The sequence below is a fragment of the Arachis ipaensis genome, chromosome B3 (genome assembly GCF_059453495.1).
Source record: "Arachis ipaensis isolate K30076 ecotype BB chromosome B3, ASM5945349v1, whole genome shotgun sequence".
NCBI lineage: Eukaryota > Viridiplantae > Streptophyta > Magnoliopsida > Fabales > Fabaceae > Arachis > Arachis ipaensis.
In genome coordinates this window covers 44,050,843-44,074,074 of record NC_142438.1, presented here as the reverse complement: position 1 = coordinate 44,074,074, position 23,232 = coordinate 44,050,843, and the positions used below count along the sequence as shown (strand labels likewise).

The 23,232-nt window shown below is 32.2% G+C and overlaps 1 protein-coding gene across 1 annotated transcript; it reads right to left on the bottom strand.

Annotated features, from left to right (window-relative positions):
* Positions 1 to 21,264: 21,264 nt before the first annotated feature.
* Positions 21,265 to 22,497, bottom strand: LOC148570461 (serine/threonine-protein phosphatase 7 long form homolog). The gene is made up of 5 exons (XM_088507048.1): positions 22,216 to 22,497; positions 21,973 to 22,139; positions 21,796 to 21,837; positions 21,620 to 21,707; positions 21,265 to 21,498 (listed from the first exon to the last, which is right to left on the bottom strand). Exons 1-5 carry the CDS (start codon positions 22,495 to 22,497, stop codon positions 21,265 to 21,267), a joined length of 813 nt encoding a protein of 270 aa, XP_088363174.1.
* Positions 22,498 to 23,232: the final 735 nt, after the last annotated feature.

Genomic DNA, 23,232 nt, shown 5'->3' with positions numbered 1-23,232 from the left:
ATCCACGCGTGCGCGTGGAGTGCGCGGGCGCGCCGATGCTGCTGCTCCCAAGACTTCAATTCTTCATGTTCCTCCCTTTTTGTACATGCTTTCTCCCTCTCTTCTAAGTCATTCCTACCCTATAATTCCTGAAATTACTCAACAAAAACATCATGGCATCGAATGGCAATAGAAGAGGATTAAAATATGACAATTTCAAGGCAAAATAAGCATGTTTTTCATCATAGAGTAATATTGGAAAGTGAACACAAAACCATGCAATTCTTGTGAATAAGTGAGAAATATTGATAAAATCTCCCAAAATAAGCGCAAGATAAACCACGAAATCGGGGTTTATCAGAAACCGAAATCATACCTTGCCCGATTCTTCCTAACGCATGGAACACCTCAAGTATTCACCGTCAGCAAAAATCCACAACCCCAAATTTCAAGCTCAAGCTCCCAACATTGCCAATTTGCCTCCAATATCACTAAATTGTTTCCAAGTACATAATTCAATTTAAATTTTCATACAATAACACTAGAATTACCTTAGGGTTCACAAATTCAGTAATTTGGCAAGGGTTAGGGCTTCCTTACCGTTACTCACGAGTCAATTGGAAAAATCCTAACACTACCCACGAGCTAATTTGATCGTAGAACATCAAAACCACATAATATCTCAAAATCAAAATCTTAAAATTTCAAAATTAGAGAAGCGTGACTGAGAAAGAAATTGATAGATTCTTACCAAATTGATCAATAGGTTTTGTAGAGAATTTCAAGACGAACGCGTAGCCGCTGATGGCTCGTCAATCGAAGCTCCGGATTAAAAGTTACAGTGAATTGAAATCAAGACAAGGGTTTGGGATTTCCCCTTCCCAAATCACCGTCCTTCACTCTCTCATTTAGCTTGGAGCATGATGAATGAGGTTAAGTGGCTGAGGTGGTTTTTTATATATGGGCCTTGGATCCAATATGGGTCCGGTTTATTCGGTTCGGTCCGTTCAGCTCAATCTTGGACTAAATTCTTTAAAATTAGTGTCAATATTCATGTTTTAATTAATTCTACCTCATTAAGCTATAAAATTCCATTTTCTAATTGCTTTGATTAATAATTAATTTATTCGCTAATTATTTATTGATTTTGTGGGTTTTACACTTATGGGATCTGACAATCCTTTTCAACCTTCGCACTCCCATATTCTTTTGTGGTGTTTTTCTTTGTATGTGAGTTGGTAGTTATTTTTTCGACCTTGTTGAGGTTTCATGATTTGGGAGGTCTCTTCGAGATTGATGTACTTTTCATCCCTTTCTTGCACTTCGGATAATTAAGTCAGGTGTCTTTTTTATATGGACTGTGAGAAGGGATCCTCTTTGAGGTCATTAACGAGCCTCATGATAGCTGCTTCAGTGGACAAGCTTTGAATCTCCAAACATACTTTGTTCAATCTTTTCATGTATGACCTGAGGGATTTTCCGACCTCTTGTTTGACACCCGATAGACTTGGAGCATGCTTAGCTTTGTCCTTCTGAAGGCTTTGCACCGAGTTGTATTAGAGGTGTCGGCCAGATACATGCGACTTTTGAAATTTCTTAGGTGGTCTCTCGGGTTAGTCGTTCCATCATAGATGTTCATGTCTCAGCTTTTAAAGTTTCTAGGGAATTTTAGTTCGCATGATTTCTTCTGCGAATGGATCTTTACTCCCCAAATGTGTGGTTTCTCAATCAACTCGTGGTGTCCTACCCTGCAGATCGGACTCCAATCTCTCTAATTTTTCTTCTAACTCCCTCCGTCATCATATTTCTCTTCATAGAACTCGTTTAGACTTGCGTTGTCGCTCCAACTCGATCTCGAGCTGCTCCAGCCAACCTTGGTGTCCATGGACTAGACCCGGTAATTCTATTGCGTCTCTGGCTCTTGATGTTCCAAGTCTTTGGATCTCAGATCCTAGACTTCGTTCTTTAGGGTTGTTTCGATTAGTTTCTGTATCTCTCAGTAGTGGAGAGATAACAACTGCTCGATCATCATTAATTTGTTCTTCATCTTTCGAATAATTGTCCGCCATGGTTGGGTGTTGAACTCCAGGTTCTCTACAACAGTACTAGTAATCCAAGAATTACCTGAAACAAATTATTTGGGCCTGAACATGAGGTCCAGACTCTTTGTATTGTCGTGTCCGATGTCTTCCTTGAAGCAATGAAGCCGTCCGACGTCTTTAAGTGAAGATGAGGGTGGTACCTATAAGGGATTCTAATGCATGAGTTATGAATTGATAAATACATGAGTGAGGAGGTATTTATAATTGGAATGGTGGTTTAGTGTCCACTCTTGTAACATCCCCTTCTCTTTTGGGGGTAGTTATCTTCTCCTTTTATCTTGAAATTGTTAAGATATCATATTTAAATATATAGGCATTTTAATACGAATAATTAAGATTCTGCATACTAAGTTAGACCAATGAGGTTGGACATGTTAATAAGGTGAGTTTGAGTTTACATTTCGTAGAGTGAACTTTAATCATTTTGTGCCTGGCTTTGAATTGTGAGTCAAGATATGAGCATCATCCATTTAAGTATTTGTATACACTTAAAATATTTATTTCATAAACCCATTTAACCATGTCTGGTACGCAATATATCTTTGCTCGACTCATAAGACATTATAATTTATTTAAAAATATATTAATACTAACAAATATCTATATTAATGAGCTAAAATAAATTTTTGTCCTATATTTTATAAAACTTAATCCATCTAAATTAATGAGTTGAAATATTTTTTTTATCTTCTATATTTTATAAAACTTCATTTTAGTAAATAATTAAAAATTGAAACCAACTAATTTTAGATATTTTGATTCTCTAAAACAAATTAAATAATAAAATAAAATAAATTAGTTGATTTTATTATTTTTTCAAAAAAAAATATTATTCTAAAAAGCCATTAGAAAGATTTAATGATTAAAAAATATTTTTAATATTAAAATTATTAACGAAGATTAATTTTTATAATATTTAAAAAGAAAAACTAAATTTAAAAAAAAAAAGACAAATATATATCTTTAAATTCTTTTTATTTATTTTTTTATAAATATATATTTTTTAGTTGTCTATTATATTCAAATCTTTATAATATATTTTTATCCATAACAAAAATTGATTATTATAAACCACTAATTCATTATTAGTAAATAACTTTATTATTTCACTGCACTCCCAAAATCCAACATGAGAATAATGGAGAAACTTAAAACACATATATAAACATATAGCTCACCTTATCATGAACATAAAATATATTATTATTATTATTATTATTATTATTATTATTATTATTATTATTATTATTATTATACATATTTTCAAGTTAATTTTGTCGTTTTTTTTTGTAGGAGTTAATTTTGATATTGTTCTTAGATAGTGTAAGTTTTCTCTTCATTATTAATCTTGTAAAATTGAATTTGATTATAGGATCTAACAATGATGATTAATATAAAAATTTTATAGAATTGGTGCATTATAATTGAATTGAATTTTTTTTATAATTTTTAAAAAATAATAAAAATAAAAATATATATTCTTTTTTTTTCACTCTTTTAGTTCTTATTGTGTTGTTGTTGTGTTAGATTTGACCATGCAAATTAAAATGAAGATATAAAATAAGATGATAAATTTATTTATAATAAAATTTAAATAAAAATAAAATAAGACTAAAAAATTGATTTGGTGTATAGAAACATAATTAAAAAATAAAAAAATTCAATTAAAATAAAAATATGTTTTTAAAAGAATAAATTAAAAATAATTTAAAAATATATTTATCTTTTTAATAAAAATATTTGGGTTTTTTTAATGTTTAATTAATTAATTTTTTTAATAATTTTGATAAAAATAGATTTTTTTAATAATTAATTTTTTTTAACGTCTTCCAGAATAGTTTAAAAAAAAAACACTCGAAATATACCCCTTCTTATGTGCATCCAGTAGTATTTGTTTGGAGAAATTGGATGAGCTTCTAGAATGTCTTCTTAAGACAAATGATGAGGCCAGCCATGTAACAAGAAAACGATGAAGCCGACAGAATCATAATCTCGAATTTTCTGTGAATCTTACGCATGACAAGACAATATATTAAGTATTAACCAATCAATCACAAAGGTTTTAGTTATATATATAATATGTTTTTTGCATATGCTGTTTATACTGTAGGAAAGTTTTTAAATGCATTTAAAATATCAATATTTTAATAATTTTAACTGTTAATTTTAATTAATATATATTATATATATTTTTTATAATTAAAATTAATATTTAAAATTATTAAAATAATAATGTATTTGATATATTTAAAATTTTTTCTATATTTTATATATAAAACCTTTTTTTATTCTAAAAAAATCAAGTTATTTATATGATGTCTTTTATTGTTTGATATGTCAATAATAAATTTTTCTTTTATTTTAAGTTAAAATCTTTTAAAATTGTTACAAAAAAAATTAGGCACAATCTAAAGAATTTAATTTAAAACAAAAATAATGCATTTAATCTACTGATATATCAAATATTAAATGATATTAAATAAATGATTTATTTACTTTTAGAGAATATTTTTTTCTTTATATATATTATGAGAAAGTGTAGAGGATTAGTTTTTTAATATTATTTTTTTTAAATTACTGTTTTTTATTGATATTTTTCTTCATTCACAGTTATCAAAATTTAACTTCATTTCTAACACATATTATCTATCTCTCTCCTGTTTTTCAACAAAGCTAATTTTGAATATTCTATTTTACTTTTAAATATTTTTTGTTCTTTTGAAATATGATTTTGGATATTCATGTAAATGTTAATGTAATTCAAAAATAAAAATTTTAAAAAATAAAGTGATCTTAACAAATAAAGAATTAGTTTTCAAGTAGGACTAACAATACTAAATTTATTTGCGAATATTCAATTCGATCTAATCCGTTCGAATAGGGTTAGCAACTTGACCAACAAAGAATCTGATAAAGAGAAAAGCGAGTTGAATTGTAGGTAGAATTAAGTTTGGATTTAGACTTAACCCTATTCAACTTATTCAAATTTTTGATATATTATAATATGAAGTTAAAAATCATTTTATATATATAATAAAATTAATGGAGATCAAATCTTTATCCTCTTTTTTAATTTTAATATAGATCTTATTATGAGTTTGTTGTTTTTAATTTTAATATAGACTTAATTTTATATTTTTTATTAATTAGTATATTTATGAACTATAAAAAAATAAGTATTGTGTTTGAATGAAAAAAAATTGTTGCAAATTAGATTAAATAGAGTCATGTGTGAAATTTTAAAGTGCAAATAAAATTAAAGTTAAAATTAAAATTAAAATATAAATAAAATTGAGATAGAATCTAAATCTTATCTTATTTTATCCATTTTTAACACTATTCCCAATACTCATATAATATAAACCAGTTTGTGGGGAGCTCTCAACCACCGGGAAGACTTCGGAGAGGAATCAAACGAGAGAACATAAGATGAGAAGACACCACATCCAACTTAAAACCTTAAAGTGTCAAGTTAATGGGTCTCTCATCTTATAAACTCCTCACTCTTCCATGCTTTCTTTGATGTGGGACTAACTTCAACACTCCTCACACTTGCAACACTAACAATCTCCCCCTCAAGTGTGAGCCTCACATCAAGCATCAACTCCCCCTCTTTCTAGCTCCTCCACCACCACGAGTATTCGTCCATCACACCGCCGCAAAACACCGCGGGACACGCCGCCCGGACCACCTTTGCCGGGAAGACTTTCGATGCTTCACCTTGAATACTCCTTAAACCAGACCGATTAAACCATCGGCTCTGATACCACTTGTTGGGCCGCCGTGGGGAGCTCTCAACCACCGGGGAGACTTCGGAGAGGAATCAAACGAGAAAACATAAGATGAGAAGACACCACATCCAATTCAAAACCTTAAGGTGTCAAATTAATGGGTCTCTCATCTTATAAACTCCTCACTCTTCCATACTTTCTTTGATGTGGGACTAACTTCAACACTCCTCACACTTGCAACACTAACAAATTGCATTTGTAGTTTTGGGGGAGGGAATATCACCGGTTGTATATGACAGATCGGAATAACTTTTCAATTTTTGTTTTATTTTAATTGATTTTATAAAATGTGATTTCACATTATGTAATATTTTTCTCACACATTCTTTTCTTAATCTCATCTAAATTCTGTATAATATAAAATTACACTTTACAATATCCATTAAAAAAAATTTTCCATACCGTACATGACTACCAATACTTCTAAATCAGCAAGATAAGTCACTAAACAAAATCAAGAAGATAAGAATACACTCAACAGCAAACTTAACACTAACACTACTGATACTAAAGTCACAGACGAATAAAAATGAAAGGATAAATACTAAATAGAATAAATGGTTAAATTTATTTTTTTAAATCAATAGTTCAAATTAGTTTTTGAAATATTTTTTAATTAATTTTATTTTTTAAATATTTTAAGTTAATGACGTTGGTCTCAGTGGTGAAACTTGAAAAATTTTTTTTGGAGGGAGCAGAAATCTTAATAACCAAAAATCTTAATAAAAAATTATATAATAATATTTATATTAAAATAAAATTTATAAATATAATTATTTTATTTTTAAATTTATTATTAATATGTAGGATTACATATGGTTAAGATTAACAAAAAAATAATTCTAATTTTGATTAGTAAAAAATTTCATTTAAGTTAATAAGCCAAATTGATTTTAAATAAAAAAAAATCAATTTTAAAAAAGAATCAGTTTTTACATTAAAAAAAATTAGTTTTTATACATAAAAACTTATTTTTATTTAGAAAACCAATTTTTTTATCTAAAAATTAATTTTTTTTAAAAAAAATTAATTTTTATTTAAATTATATAAAATCATTTATAACTTATAAATTATTTTTTAACATTTTAAAAGATCAATTTTACATTAAATTTATAAAGTTGATTTAAAAATAAAATAATAACTTTTTATTAATAACTGATATTACTATTAGTTATATTATAATTTTTATTATTCTAAAAATAAAATTAATTCTAGCTATAATAATGATACATAGGTTAAAAGTATATCAATTTAATCAAACGAGCTAATTTTTTTTTTAAGTAAAACTACTAATATTTTTACAAAAGCTTTGGGGCTATGGCCTTTCATTGCCTACATAATTATAAGCTCCGCCATTAGTTGATTTTTTTGTCATTTTTTTTGTTGACAAAGTCAAAATTTACTATTTGTTAATATGACATGTTAAATGATACTACAATACACACTTAAAGATTTTAATTAGTTATTAATATAATAAATTTATGAAATTAGATAAAATTTAAATTTTATTGAAGAGGACTTTAAAGTATTAGAATTTCTCAATTTTGAGGATATTTGATATTATCTCATAAATTTGTTATGTTTGTCACTAATTAAAACTACTAAATATATATTATAATGTCTCCTAACATATCACACCAATAAATTCTAACCCCATTAAATAACAAAAATACTAACATAATTCACTTAAAATATTTAAAAAATAAATTTAATTAAAAAAATTTTAAAAATTAATTTAAAAAATAAATAATTTTTTAAAGATTAATTTAATCTTTACATAGGGTAAATATTTACACGTTATCCTCACAGTTAGCTTTTTATGTTTCTATTTTTTTTTTTTTTTTTTTTTTTTTTTTTTTTTTGGTTTTGAACCACAAAACCACGCGTTATGTCCTTCTTTTTCGCGTTTTTGACGGATGCTCATTATCATCTTTGATATAGGGTCCACTTTGGTGAAAAGTTGGAACTAACTTTACAATGACACGACTCATTGATTGGAGACGTGCATTCAAGTGAATGATTCAGAATATGTAGCGACATGAGCATGCCTCGTTTCGTTTCAGCTCATACAGTTGCCAACTTGCCACAGGAAAGGTTTATATCATGGATAATTTTTTAATTGTATAAATTCTTAAAATTTAAGAGAAGTTTTATCAGTATAAATTTATCAAATATAATTACACTGAATCTTGGAACAACTCCGTATTATTAATTAACCTATTACTAGAGTAGTTATCATATATTTTATTTATCTTCCAAGGGTAAAAAGTTTGAAAAGATGATGAGCTCATGCACCATTATTGTGTTAATCCTTCTAATTAAACCTATGAAACACGGACATTTTGTTGAGTTGCTGTGATACATTTTGGACACGATACTCGACACTTGTCCGACACGCGTGTCTACTGTGTCTAACCGTGTCTTAATAAAAAATAAAAAATTATTTTCCGGACACGTCTGGACACATCTAAATACTATCACGTGTCAGCGTGTCCAGTCTTATTCTTAACATATGTTCTTAAAATAAATTTAGATATAATATATATTATTATTTATTAAAACAAAAAAATATTTTAAATATTTAATATAATTAAAATAAGATTAAAAATAATTAAAAAATTTGATTTATATTTTAATATCAATAAAATATCAAAATATCATTACGATTTATCTAAAAAATACTTTATATTTTATATATATGCGTGTTCGCTTATCATGTAAAATTTTAAAATTCAACGTGTTCCGTATCGTATCGTATCCCGTGTCCGTACATCATAAAATTAAACTATATGTGGAATAACTAGAATAAGATCGAGATGTGGGTCATTATTGGTGTAGGGTCTGCCAAATTCCTCTCTTCTTCAATCTTCCCTACGCCTCTTTTGTAATATTTTTTTTTTTAAAGAAACGTCATGACGAGTCTTCAATTTATTTATCATTTTAACATGGGTTATAGTTTCCAAACCCATGATGTATTGATTATATATATATATATATATATATATATATATATATATATATATCTAAAGTTTTATATAATTATTCAATTAAATTTATATATTTAAATATTTTTTAATAAGTAAATTAAAAAAAATCATTTGTGTTTATTTGATAATACACAACTAATTATTTATGTAAAATTTTTTTTATTATTAATATATTAAAATTAAATTTAGATTTTAATACACCAATAATATATATATAAATTTAATTTTAATGCACTCATAATATTAAAAAATTATATATTTGATTGTGTATTATTATATTATTAAAAATAATTAATTTTCAAATATGTTATTTATACTATATATATATATCGAAATTAAATTTATATTCAATTAAATTATGACAATAATTCGGGTTATGCATGTCGCAGTGTTTTTCTATATATATATATATATATATCGAAATTAAATTTATATTCAATTAAATTATGACAATAATTCGGGTTATGCATGTCGCAGTGTTTTTCCTAATTTTTCCACCATATAGTTATAATTATGACAAATTATTATGTTAGATGTTGAAAAATAATGACATAGATATTCATTAACAAAAATACTCTACAACAAATCCGGCAGATAGCGACGGTTGCTGGAGCCGTTTAGCGACAGTTTTGAATTGCCGCAAAATGTTTTGCGGCGGTTTAATGAAACGCCAGAAGATGGGGCACGACTAAACGGATAGCGGCGGTTTTTTTCAACCGCTGGAATAATCGCCGCTAGACGTCTTTCAATTTTGCGGCGGTCGCTAAATAGCAAATAAACGAACAGCATTTGTTTTGCGGCGGTTCTAAACCGCTGCCAAATTTTAATATTTCCGTTCATAGTTACTAGAATAGACCCACAACGTGTGGATCACTGTAGACTATGTAAAGCCTTCCACAAACGAAGAAGGTAGGGCTCGAACCTGGAACCTGGAAGAAGAAAAAACTTTAACAATGTCATGTTACCACCAAGCCAAATATCTCTTCGATGAATATAGCGCTAATAATTATATATATAATATGAACACATTTGATTGCCACACATATTTTTGTTGTATACTTTATATTTGATCATAGTTATTATAGGCACCTTATATATATATATTGGGTAAAATGCACAATTAAATCAAATAGAGGACCTAAATTACACAATTCTACCAAATCGAAAAACATTATCAGGATCTCCCAAAAGCACATTCCTATGTAATTCGAATCAGTCTCATTCGAATTAGACAAACCAACACTAATTCGAATTACTCCTATTCAAATTAGTAGTAATGCTTGTAATTCGAAATTGTCCAATTTGAATTATGCTTGCATGTAGTCTTAGGGTAGTTCGAATCAGGGTGATTCGAATTATGCACGCTAGGACGTCCCTAGTAATTCGAATGGGTCTACTTCGAATTAATTTTGGACCATAGTAGATTGAATTAATTTACATCTATTTATATATGATCCAAGCGTATATAAAGAATACAATAAAGAGTACATTTAATAATATCCATAATGAATTCAATAAAGAGTGCAGTCAATAATAAATAAAAATAATAATAATTATAAATATTTTTTTATAAATTATTAAAAATCAAATATTTTCTAAAAATATTTATTAAGATTTAGAATTTAGTCTTTAATATTTAAAATTAGTGAAATATTTACCAAAACATTATATTTTGTTGGTCAGTTAGCATTATTGAATCTATTAACCACAATAATATGCAGATGATTGATTGGTTTTCATATAAAAATATTTTTATTCTATTTAATAGTTAATTTTGATAAAACATTAATTAATTTTGAATTTAGTTATTATGATTCTTATATCTAAGAATACACGTTAAGATTGTTATTAAAAAAAATTTTAAATTTTTTATTTTAATAAATGCTCAACAAATCATTAAAATAAAAAAATTATAATTATAATTATTTAAAATTATAAAGTTTTGAATTTTTAATGACTTGTAGAAAATATTTTTAATTATTATTATTTTTAGAAAATATTTTATTTTTAATTAGTTCACAGTATGATTTTATTTTCTTCTTTTACATTCATGTTTGAATGCAATTTTAAATGCCAATAAAGTAAACAAGAAAATTTTATTGGTAAATTTGTTCACATGAGTTAACATATATAGCTTATTTAACTTGTGAATTTTTTTTTTACGTAAAACGAATGTAAAAAAAGTGTTACGAGTTTAAGTAACAATGATTTAAACATATGTAGCTTAAGATAGTAGTGTTTACCTAACTAGATTATACCCAGATGGTTTATTACTAAAGAAAACATTGCAATATGTAGTAATATGTATTTTGCAGCGGTTTAAACGAAACCGCCGCAAAATATAAAACAATAACTCACCCGGCGGTTTAGATAGCGGCGGTTTTCAAAAATACGCCGCTAAATGCATATCTGATTGACATACAGCGGCGGTTCGAGAAAAACCGCCGCTAAATGCGCCGCAGGTTGTCGTTTCGCGGCAGTTTTACAAAATCGTCGCAAAATTTCTGTTGCTATCTGTCGAATTTGTTGTAGACTAGTCTAACTAAGTTGTATAATTGTTTTTTATATTTACATGCACTTCGTTTTCTTTTTTAAAAGCCATCATCAATTTGTAACACAAGATTTAATTGAAAATTAAGGCAATAAAACTAAACTAACTTTAATTACAAATTTTTGAATATTCAAATTATCAGCTTAAACCCTAAACCCTAAACCCTAAATCCTAGAAGTTAAAAAAACATTACCATAAAAAAAGGAAAAGAGAAGAGAGTTTAGATAATGCTGTTTCTAACTAGAGTATGACTGAATCAAACCAAAAATAAAGAGGATAATGCTGTTTCTTTGAAAAGAGCTAAACAAATAGAACTCATTAAACAAGGAAATAATTAGTATCTAATTGTGTCTGAGCCGTATATGACCTCTTAAGATTTTAATACACAAACTATTCTGTCAACTTAGAGTACTCATAATTTAGTTCCAACATGCTTGTCTTCTGGAATTTTCTATTTTTATAATTTTTTAGTTTCACAAATTGATGAACAAACTAGCTCTAATCTATATATGCATGCCTGAGAAGAATAAATAATTTTTGAAGAGACAATAAAAGAGGGGGTTAAGGGAAGGATGAATATCAACACCATCCCTTGACAAAAATCTAAAGCAGTAACATTCAACCAAATTACAGAGACTAATCTTACGGCAACGCTCTTTGGAACAAGGAAGACGGCGACGCGCTCTGGAACGAGGAAGACAGCCACGCTCTCTGACGCACGTTCTCCTCGGCTGAGTGAGGCACGCGAAAACCGTGGTGACCTTGACAGGTCGCCGTGAAGGAAGCTTCTTTGTCTTCTTTACCAGGAGAAGCGGCGATTGAAGAGACAAGAAGGAGATACAAGCACAGAGAAGAGATACAAAGGTTGAGTGAGAAATCGCAAAACAAAGAATAAAGTAATTTTTTTAGTAATTTTTAGATTTGTTTAATTTTTTGGTATAAATGATTTGTTAAATGTGTTTTTGTTTTTGTTTTTTAGATTATTTAAATTTTGAAACGGTAAAATTAAATAATTTGATTAATCTAAAAGAGTAATTTTTGTCTAACATATAAAAAAAAGATATTTAAGTCTTTTAAAAAATTAAATAAAAAATATTTTTTTATTTTTATTAAATTATAAAGGTATTTTAGTAAAAATAATGATATAATATATATTTTTTAAAAAAATTGAGTGCTGATATGGAAAATAAATTCCACGTGACTTGTTATTTGTCCATATTTTAAACGTATCAGTACGGATGAATTTATCATGATATCGAAGCAAACACCATGACAAATTATCATGTTAGATGTTGAAAAATAATGACATAGATATTCATTAACAAAAATACTCTACAACAAAGTGATTTACTCAATTAAGTCCAACTAAGTTGTATAATTATTTTTTATATTTACATGCACTTCGTTTTCTTTTTATTTTTCACAACTTCTTCTTCTTCTCTTTTTTTCATCATCTTTCTCTTTTGTTATTATTGTTGTCGTCACCATCACCACTACCGCTGCTGCCACTGCCGCTGCCGTCACACCTCCTCTTTCCATTTCATTTGAATTTCTTCTCCTCCTTCTTTTTCTCCTCCTCCTTTTCTCCTCCTCCGTTGTCGGTGTCGTCATCATCATCATCATCATTATCGTTATCGTTAGAGAGTGAAACAAAAAGAGTTATAAAAAATAAAATAAAAAGAAAAAAAATAAAGAAGAAAAAGATAAAAAAGAAGAAGCAACAACAAAAGATAAGAAGAAAGAAGAAGAAAAATTTTGAATTATATAGAATTTATCAAAAAAATAACACCAAAATTTCTCAACAATAACATATAGATATCTTAGTTTTGACACCGAAATTTCGGTGTCACTTTAAACAAATTTTGGTGTTATTTTTGTTTCTAGCAAGATCAATTCAATTAGTGTGAATCTACATTCATTCAACTAAATAAGATTGTAATACATATTCATTCAAGTTTAATATGAGAAGCAATACTCCTAAAAGAGAAGATGTAAGAGCAAAAAAAAGAAAGAAGAATAAGAAAAAAATGTAGCATTAAAGAAGAGATTTATGTATTTTGTAACAAAATTTTAATGTTAAAATTATGAAATTTCAGTGCTATTTTTGTTTATGACAAGGTTGCGAGAACCGGACCGGTCATTGAACTGGTCAAGTGACTGGTTCAATGGTTCAACCGAAGTTAAACCGTGGTTGAACCGATTTAATTAATAAACTCATGTTTGGTAAGGATGTTAGAATTTTATGCACTTGTATGTATAAAGTTTGCAGCCGAAATAAAGTTTGCAGCCAAAATAATCAAAATGAAACTTTTCTACAGCAAGCATCATTAACCCTTAAATAACAAATTCCTCATAGTAAATAACATCAAGGTAATACATTTAAAAAGAATAAATAAATAAACAAAAGGAGTTCAGCTCAAAACATGAGTAAGCCCTTCAAAAATTAAAGTTTATTTGGTCCGTCGAATATGCATTTGACATCAAATTGATCATCAATTTATATATTACTAAATTGGTCAAATTAGTTTCAAAGATATATGGGACATTAAATTGTCTCTTCACTATCAATCTGTTACATTTCTCCATAAAATTAGACCTCAAAAACATAAAATTGGTTCTTGATGAACAGAAAATTGATTATTAAAGGACCATTTTGATGCTGCTGACACAAATGAGCATCAATGTGTTGCCCCACGTACCTGAACTTTTCTAGGCCTACATGAAATATAAGGATTTAAAATAACAGAACAAAAAGCAGCAGAATCAAAACTTTGAACAGAAACTGAATTTTAATTCAATTCTCTAGAAACAACTTGATACATCATATGCATTGTCTGGCTTTGTATAAGAAAAGAATGAACTGAGAAAATATTTGCCTTGGATTATATCAATTCATACAGCATTCAAAATCCAGAATTATATTCAGCAAAAGTCAATGTAGCATTCAAAATCCAGAGTCCCAAAATTGTATCAATTTTATATAGCATTCAAAATCCAGAATCCAAAATTGAACTTATATCAAATTTATATTAAGCAAATTCAGAATTACAGAAAGACTAATTCATATAATTAACAAAATAAAAAAAACTGAAAAGCAGAAGAACTCTGCATCAATCCATCGATTCATATATTTAACAAGACAATTGAACTAACAATCTCCTAACAAACAATTCATATAGCGAATTAACAAAATATAAAAAATAATTCAAAAACCCAAGAACTCACAGTGGCAGAGAGCAGAGATCAGAACAAAACACCAATAATCTAGCTCTGTTAACAACAATGAATGAACAGCGAAGAAAATTAACTCAGAAAACAACTAATTAACCCAGAAAAAAATCAACAATCAACCTAATTAAATCCAGAAAAATAGTAATTAACTCCCAAAAATAAAATTGAAGAAGCAGTGGAGGGATGGAGGCTTACCAACGGTGACAGTGACTGAGCTACGAGAAAGAGAGAGAGAGAACAGAGACGAAGCAGAAAAACGCCGACGAGAAGCAAACGTGCGTGAGCGACGGCGATGACGCCGATGAGAGAAGTCCAGGACTGAGTTGAGGTGCGCCGGTGAAAGCCATAAGCGAACCAAACTTAACAAAATCACTAAAAGCAGCAAATCAGGGCTGACAACGACTGGCTTGACCTTCGAGAGGGCCGAGCGAACCTTCGAGAGGGCTGTCACTGTCGGCGGCGACAGTGGCGAGGGCTGGCATGCGAACTGGAGCTTGAAGGTGGCCGCTCTGATAGGGTTTCCTTCATGTGTGAAAGAGAACTGAGATCTGCCTTTTTTTTTAATATATAGTGTAGCGAACCGGGATGCTCAAAAACCCGGACAGTTCAAACGGTTCACCGGTTAACCACTGGTTCGTCTGGTTTTTTTTCGGTTTTTTGCAGATCAGTTTCTAGCATCAACCGGACCGGTCAAATGACCGGTTTCCAGTTAACCCGGTCGAACCGGCCGGTCCGGTCCGATTTTCAGAACCTTGGTTTATGACAAGAATTCAATCCAATAAGTGTAATTCAAAAAAATTATGTCACAGTAAAAAAATTTTAGTGTTATTTTCTAATAAATTTTGCATAACTCAAAACTCTCCCTCCTCTCTTCTCCACTATTATCATTATATTCTTCTTCTTCTTTTTAATTTCTGATAATTTTTTTTGTTTTATCTTCGTAATAAGAATAAAAATAAAAAAAAAGAAAGAAAAATTAAACAAATAAGAAGAAGACATATATAATGCTGCAAAAATTATCAAGAAGAAGAGAAAGAAAAGAAAAAAAATACAACAACATCAAAGTAATAAAAAACGACTATGATAAGAAAATATATAAAGAAGAAGAAGAATACGAAGGAGAAGAAGAAGAACGCAAAAAAAAAAAAAAACGAAAAAAAAGCTCGAGATATAAAAAAATAGCGTGTTTACACGCGCTAATAATAAAACTAGTTTTTGTTAGACTTAAATCAACTTAATTAAATTTAATTATAAAAATACTTAAATATGTATAATCACTTATTAATTAATTAGTATAAACACAAATGGTTGAAAATGATTTCAAATTTTAAAATAAAATAATCAAGTTTCATAAGAGGAAAAAATGATGTGCGTGCGTGTCTGCTATGACATCACCCTTAATTGTGAAATAGCTGAAGTCGAAAAAATCGATCTTAGAGGATTGATTTGGCATTATCAGATAGTGGATTTGTTTTTCTGCTTAGAATTTGGTAACTCTTTAGAGAGAAGGCAAATCCCCTCAGCCTTTTTTTTTTTTTTAATTAAAAGGATGAGTGTTTTCGAAAGCAACCATGATAAATGTATATCAAAATTAGTTATTAAAATTAATTATTAAAATATAATATATATTAAAATATAAAATATAAAATATATATTAAAAATAAATTAAATTATAAATTAATTTTAGCATGTAAATAATATTTTTATTTTAAAAAATATAAAAATTATTTGGGGAGTGTAGCAAATATGAAAACAGTTAGGAAAAAAAGTAAATCGTTACTAATATTTTGGTAAAAAAAAATATAATATGAAAAAAGAAAAGTACGAATGACAATTTCATATATTTAAAATAAAAAAAATTTACATACAAATCATCAATAATGATTATTTATTTAAATTTTAAAAAAATGTGATTTAACTATTTAAGTTTTGAGTTATTTAATTTTTTATTAATTTTAGTCTCACCTCTTCATTTTTTTATTTGCATGTGATTATTGAAAATGAATTCTCTCGATGTTAGACTTGGGAATAGAAATGGCAATGAATATCTCTAAAGGTGGGTATTCCTTCCTTGTCTTCATCTTTTTTTTTTTAGAAAAAAATCTCCCGTCTTTGTTTTATCTTTGTCGTAAGTTCCTGTTTATTTCTCTTCACGGAGAAGATGGATACCCATAATGTCCGTGAATATTAATTAACTTTTAATTTTTAAAAAAATTAATTTAAAATTATAATATAATCCAATACAATTCAACCAAATTTAATATATTGAAACACAATTTAAACACAAATTTAATTAACATAATCTACAAATTTTTTACTTAAATAAAATAAGCCCATGCAAAATTTATTGGTTTCTCCTAAATGAAAATTCGAAACGTGAATACCCTCTTCCTACTATTATATAAATCGTCCTAGGGGTATGAGAGTTATATAATATGTTAACCATGTCACCCAGGGACGATTTATGCATGCATGGGCCATTGGAATAAGGCATAAATTGTGCTAGGGTAGAGAGGGTGCGGACATGACTATAAATCGTCCTATCCTAGTGGGTTTCACGTGATTTCAGCCTAAAATATGCTTCGGTGGCATGATTTACGTGCGAAACGTAACCCTAAGCTCTTAGAGTGATTTATGCTCAATTTAGTAACCCTCAAAGCCCAGCTACGATTCACTGTCAAATTTGTAACTCTAAGAAGGCTAGAACGATTTATAATGATAAAATCTCTATAAATATACGAGTGTGGTGTCAAACGAAATATATTTGAAGTTTATTGAGTTTTGAGAGAGATGAGTAACACTATGTTTTTGTTAGTTCATCGCCGAGAAAAGATTGATGAAAACATAAGTGAGGGTGTCACGTTCTTAAGTAAAAAGCAGATTGGTGTATTTGTAAGTCCGTCAACAATTTTGACAGAATTACAGAATAGTATATTACAGAAGACAGAAAAATGAGAAAAGAAACGTGTGAAACAATTATTTTTTTCGAATTCCTATCTCACTAAGGCAAGGTTATGTTAAGTTTAGAAAGTATGAGATGCTTGGCGATGACGACATACGAGTTATATTTCATAGCCAAGCAAGATTTCCCGACTTAGGCACTATCGAGTTGTTTGCCAGAATGGTTGATGTAGAGGGTAGCTCTGGTGAATTCGCTCCGAATTTGCCAACTAGCGTCATAGAAGGGAGTTCCAGCGCCATTTCAGCTGGGTAACCAGTGACTCCGTTTGTTTCATCTCCATTATTTGTGGCTGATTTGCCCGTTCAAGCAGATGACTTGGGTGATCGGCGTACCTTTAGGGAGCTCACAGTTGCAATGGGAGCAGCACCTGTAGTAGACGGTGCACCGGCATTCATGGAGGTAAGAGAGAGAGATCTATTTGCGGAGGCTACAGGCGATGATGGGCCGGATTCGGAGCCACCGATTATTAGTGATGAACGCGATGGTGAGGATGACGCCACACGTGCCGGGGGAGCACAAACCCAGGAAAGCAGTCAGATATAGCAGTACCCTCGACACTTTTCAACTTTGGGCCTTGATGCAATGAACCAACCTGCATTTCCAAATCAGCAGCACCCTACTATTCATGGAGACAGGCCTAGTATGATTGGCACAGACGAGTTTGAAATCAGGCAACGGTTCGAAACCAAAGAGGAAGTTGTATTGACAGTCAAGAGTTATAATATTCGTCGGGGTGTAGAGTATCAAGTGTTTGAGTCCGACCAATTGAAGTATCATGGAAAGTGTGTGCAGTTCGGTAATGGATGTAACTGGCTGATACGTGTGACTATGCGGCAGAGAAAAAGCTACTGGGAAGTTAGACAATACAACGGACCGCACACATGTCTAGCAACAGAGATATTGACAGATCACAGGTAGCTTGATTATCATGTCATCTGTGCTTCAATTTTGTCGTTGGTCATAGCGGATGCATCAGTCTCCGTGAAGGTATTGCAAAATGCGGTGTCATCCAAGTTTGGTTTCAAGCCCAACTATAGGAAGGTGTGGATGGCCAAGTAGAAGGCGATTGCTCAGATATATAGAGACTGGGAGGAGTCTTATAACCAGATACCAAGGTGGATTATCAGGGTTCAGTTGTATATGCCGCACTATAGTGGTGTTGCGTATTTCTCCAATGAGGTCAGGTAATACGGTGGATGGAACAAAGGTTTTCTTTCATCGATCATTTTGGACGTTTCCTCAGTATGTTGAGGCATTCAAGTATTGCAAGTCACTGATTTCTATCGATGGAGTTTATTTATAGGGGAAGTATGAAGATACTTTGTTAATGGCAATTGCACAAGATGGAAACTCGAACATTCTTTGAGTTACATTCGGGTTAGTTGAGGGCGAGAACACAGATTCGTGAAAGTTTTTCCCTGGAGTTATGGACTCAATATCAGGATGGAGTCCGTCGATATGGGCATATGACGACAAAAATTTCTGAGTGTATTAATTCTGTGCTGAAGGGAACACGCAACCTACCGGTAGGTTCACTTGTTAAGTCAACATACGGGCGTTTGGCAGAGCTCTTTGTGAGGAAAGAAAAGGAAGCCGAGTCGCAGCTCGGGGCTAGGCAAGAATTTTGTCAGACACTTGTGAAGACTATTGAGAAAAATCTACATGCCTCTAGAAATATGCGGGTAGATCTATATGACAGGGGAAACTCCGAGTTTGTTGTTGAGGAGCTTGTGCCGACCGGGAGAAGAATTACGATGAGTAGCCATCGAGTTTCTTTATCCGTGCGCACATGCAACTGTGGATACTTTCAAGCCCTCCATTATCCATGTCGTCATGTGCATGCTGCATGCTCATTTTGTAGACTAGACTGAAGGAATTATGTTGATGATGTGCACCGCCTCAGCACCATGTTCAATGTTTACAAGATGGGTTTCTCTCCGCCTATTCAGGATAAGCTATTGCCCGTACATGATGGGCCTCAGGTGATTCATGCGAGCTGCTGTTGGTCGACCTCGGAGTACAAGGATAAGAAATAGTATGGATGAGACTAAGCCGGATCAACCAAAGAGATGTGGAATGTGTAGGCTCCCAAGTCATACTAGAGGAAATTGTCCTCAGCGCCCAGGTGCTTCCGAATCTCACGAAGGAAGCAACACATAGCCGCTAGTGATTGATACGTTAGGTTATTAGTATTTGTTGTTGATCATTTGTCTTTATGATGTTATGTTTGCTTTAAGTTTACATTAGGTACGTATTATTATTAATTTAGCATAATTTCATGTTACTTTATGTCATGTTATGTTATGATATATATGTTTGCTTTTGTGGATGTTACTTGTATATTGTAAACGTCTCTTAATTACTGTTAGTAAATTGGCATAATTCCACATTCTATTCTACTTATGTTACACATAAGATAAGATAACACGATGACATACCGAATGATGAGACAACAACATAGCATACGAGTCTACAATAACATAGCATACAAGTCTAAAGATAGATAAACTACAACAAAAGTCTAAAGATAGATAAGCTACAACAATAGCCTAATAGATATGATCCCACCAACTAACACATGTGTGATTCAGTGCCACACTTCACCGGCTTGATGACGCGCTTCCTCCTCTGCATGACCGGTATAAACGGATCTGGCGGCTGACTGACAGGTGCGGGTGCCTGATCTGGCTGATAACCCTGTGGAAGCTGTCCTCCCAATGCAAATAAACCTCTCTAGTAATCAGTCGGCACTTCATTGAGATCCATGTTCAGGTCCACTTCACCTCCCTCAAACTGTGGCCTGTAATCACCAGCTGGGCTGCCAAACTGGACAAAGTCCGCAAAAAAAAAAATCTGAACCAACACCGAAAACTTGCTCCATCTGGTTTGGGCTACTGAAATCGAAAAATAAGATCGATGTATCAACCTGGATGCCTCTACTTCGACCCCCTAAACCCCCACCAAACTCGGAATCCTCAGTTCCTCCTTCATTCCCACCAGCAACCCCAGCTCCCCAGCAACGGTTCCTCCAGAATTACCTGACCCTCCCCATCCAGAGCCACCAACACCCCCTCCCACACCAGCTCTTCCATCACCCCCTCCTACATTTGAGCCACTGCCACCCACTCCCCAACCACCCCACCCGCTCCTACCCCTTACACCAAAGCCACCGCCACCCCCTCTCCAACCTCCCTCACCACCTCTCCAATCCCAATCAGACCCACCTCCACTGTGACCCCAACCTCCTCGATGACCTTCACTGCTTGCACCGCCACCACCACCCTCATCCCCATCCCCATCATCATCATTCTTATTTTGCTGATCCTCGTCCAACCCCATACCCTCCTCGAATTCGGCCCCTATGGGTTGGCTGTATCGAGACCCAACGCACTCACGAGTAGCCCTACACCTATTGTCTAGCACGTTTGGTCCCTGTTGTCTTGCAGGTGGAGCAACATGACCCTGAACAGGAGCCTGTGGGAACCCCAAGTTGGCGAGGTTCCACAAGTAAACGATCATGTGAAAGGAACCTACGACCTACCCCGTACCACCAGTCAAGATACTTAGTCGAAGGCCGAAGGTTTGGAGCCAACTGAAAGACAAGCACGCTCTGGTGTCTCTGGTCCCAATACTGATGCCATGTGGCGAATGCCTTCGGAAATCATCTAGTCGGTCCTCTATCATCCTTTGATAACAAGAAGTTAATGTTGATGGCTGGATCTGAAATGTGCTGAATTCCCCCAAGTTGGGATAAAACCTTATCAACCTGATGCCACTCAATTGCGGCAAAGTAGATCAATGCAGTTGTCGACTTCCACAACGTGTGATTAGGCCTTGGAATATCAGGATGGACTACTTGGATAACCTCAAGATCGTTGCACGGCATCCAAATGAACTACAACACAGGAAGCACTCAAAATTAACCAAGTCATACACATATCCATGTAATGATTAGGCCATTGGCCAATACCATAATCAATTGTGACCGACAGCAAAAAGTGGAATATGAGACTTACATCATTTTCACTCAGCCTGTCTAATCTGTGTTGGGTTGCGATGACCCAGAGACCCTTCTCGTCCGACGACGGTAGGAACCTCCCCCACCTTGCAGATGCATAACAGTTACCATTAAACTTTGAAAAAATGAATATCATATGGTGCATAACAAACATTATCCATGAAAAGTACTTACCTCGATGCAAGTGGCCAGCGGATGGTATCAAAACCTCTAGGCCTGAACGTCAGAAAATGCCAAAAAATCGAAGACTGTAGCAATGTCAGTGGCCTAGCTAGGGTCCTAACGTTTTAGTTAGCAATCCTGCAAAGACACCTGTACAACTAGAACAAAGTGGCCGAACCCCAGCTGTACTTGCTAAGCCAGTCGAGTTTCGCAATATACGAAAGCCACCTCAAATGAACCTTAGCACCAGACTTGTCAGCAAAAAGCGTGGTAGACAACAACATCATAATGTAACCCCGTGCATAGATCTGTACTGTTGCCTCCGATGCATTGGCGGGCAAGTCTTTGAACTTGTTCTAGAACCAGGAAAAAGAAACCATGAAGTCATCAATACAATCATCTGGTGGAAGTTCACCAAATAACTCTCAAAACCACACCTAGGCAGGCTTCCCCCTCCATCAACTGATCGAAATCACTGAGACACCCGCCCACTACATGTTCGTCAATAGGGAGGCCAAACTGGTATGCTACATTCTGTAGTGTTATCGTGCATTGCCCAAACGGCATATGGAACGTATGGGTCTTAGGATGCCATCGCTCCACGAATGCATTGATCAGAAGCTCGTCAAGCTTGAACCAATAATCATTCAACCTTGTAATATACAATAAATTGGCATGATCTAAGTAGGGTAGTATACGATCACGCATTACCATCTTTTGTTGCCTACGAACCTTCCTAACGCATCGAGTTGTCTGATATTACATAAAATTTAAGGCAATAATTAAACCAAAATATATACGAAAAACACAAACTCCCAATACAAACTATACCAAACAAGCTCATAACATCTAAAAGTGAGTGGTTATATGCAGATCATAAAAATATCAAAAACTGAATATCACAAGCATAAATTTATCGCAAGTCTAACATCACAAGCATAAATTTATCGTAAACGAATTTGATGCATCATTAACAAACCTGATGTCTAACATCTCGTGCACCGACCAAAAACCTACGACACCACTAAACAATGCAACCAACAACATCCGGATTAAAAATGTTCTAACATGCATATTCAAACTATACTATACTCATCAACACATGAGTGTAACTAACAGAGTTATGACATCGACCCAACTCAACTAAATATGGACTCCGATAACTAACCACTTCGTCCATAAATCCGGCAACATGCGTAATGCCGTTTAGGTGGTACATATCTTCCTAATTGGCGGCCATCCTTCCACAACTCGCCACCCTCTGCCAAATTACGACAGACAGGCCGTCCCACCCACCGCCGCATCGTCACTGGAGAATGCCACACACCTCCGCTCACTGCCACCTCTCCCTTCGCTTTTGGCTGTCTCCCTTACCTAGATTCTCTCCCAAAGCTTTGCCAATGTTGAAATGGAGGTTGTTGCTTCACTTAGTTAATCGCCATAACGTCT

Bases quoted from the DNA above. Each gene is read 5' to 3' on its own strand.
- LOC148570461 (XM_088507048.1), bottom strand. From the start codon at position 22,497: ATGGTAATGCGTGATCGTATACTACCCTACTTAGATCATGCCAATTTA. The intron at 22,140-22,215 runs GTTTTGAGAGTT...TCCTGGTTCTAG, and splicing joins GGGAAGCCTGCCTAGGTGTG to AACAAGTTCAAAGACTTGCC. The intron at 21,499-21,619 runs GTAAGTCTCATA...CCTGTGTTGTAG, and splicing joins ACAGGCTGAGTGAAAATGAT to TTCATTTGGATGCCGTGCAA.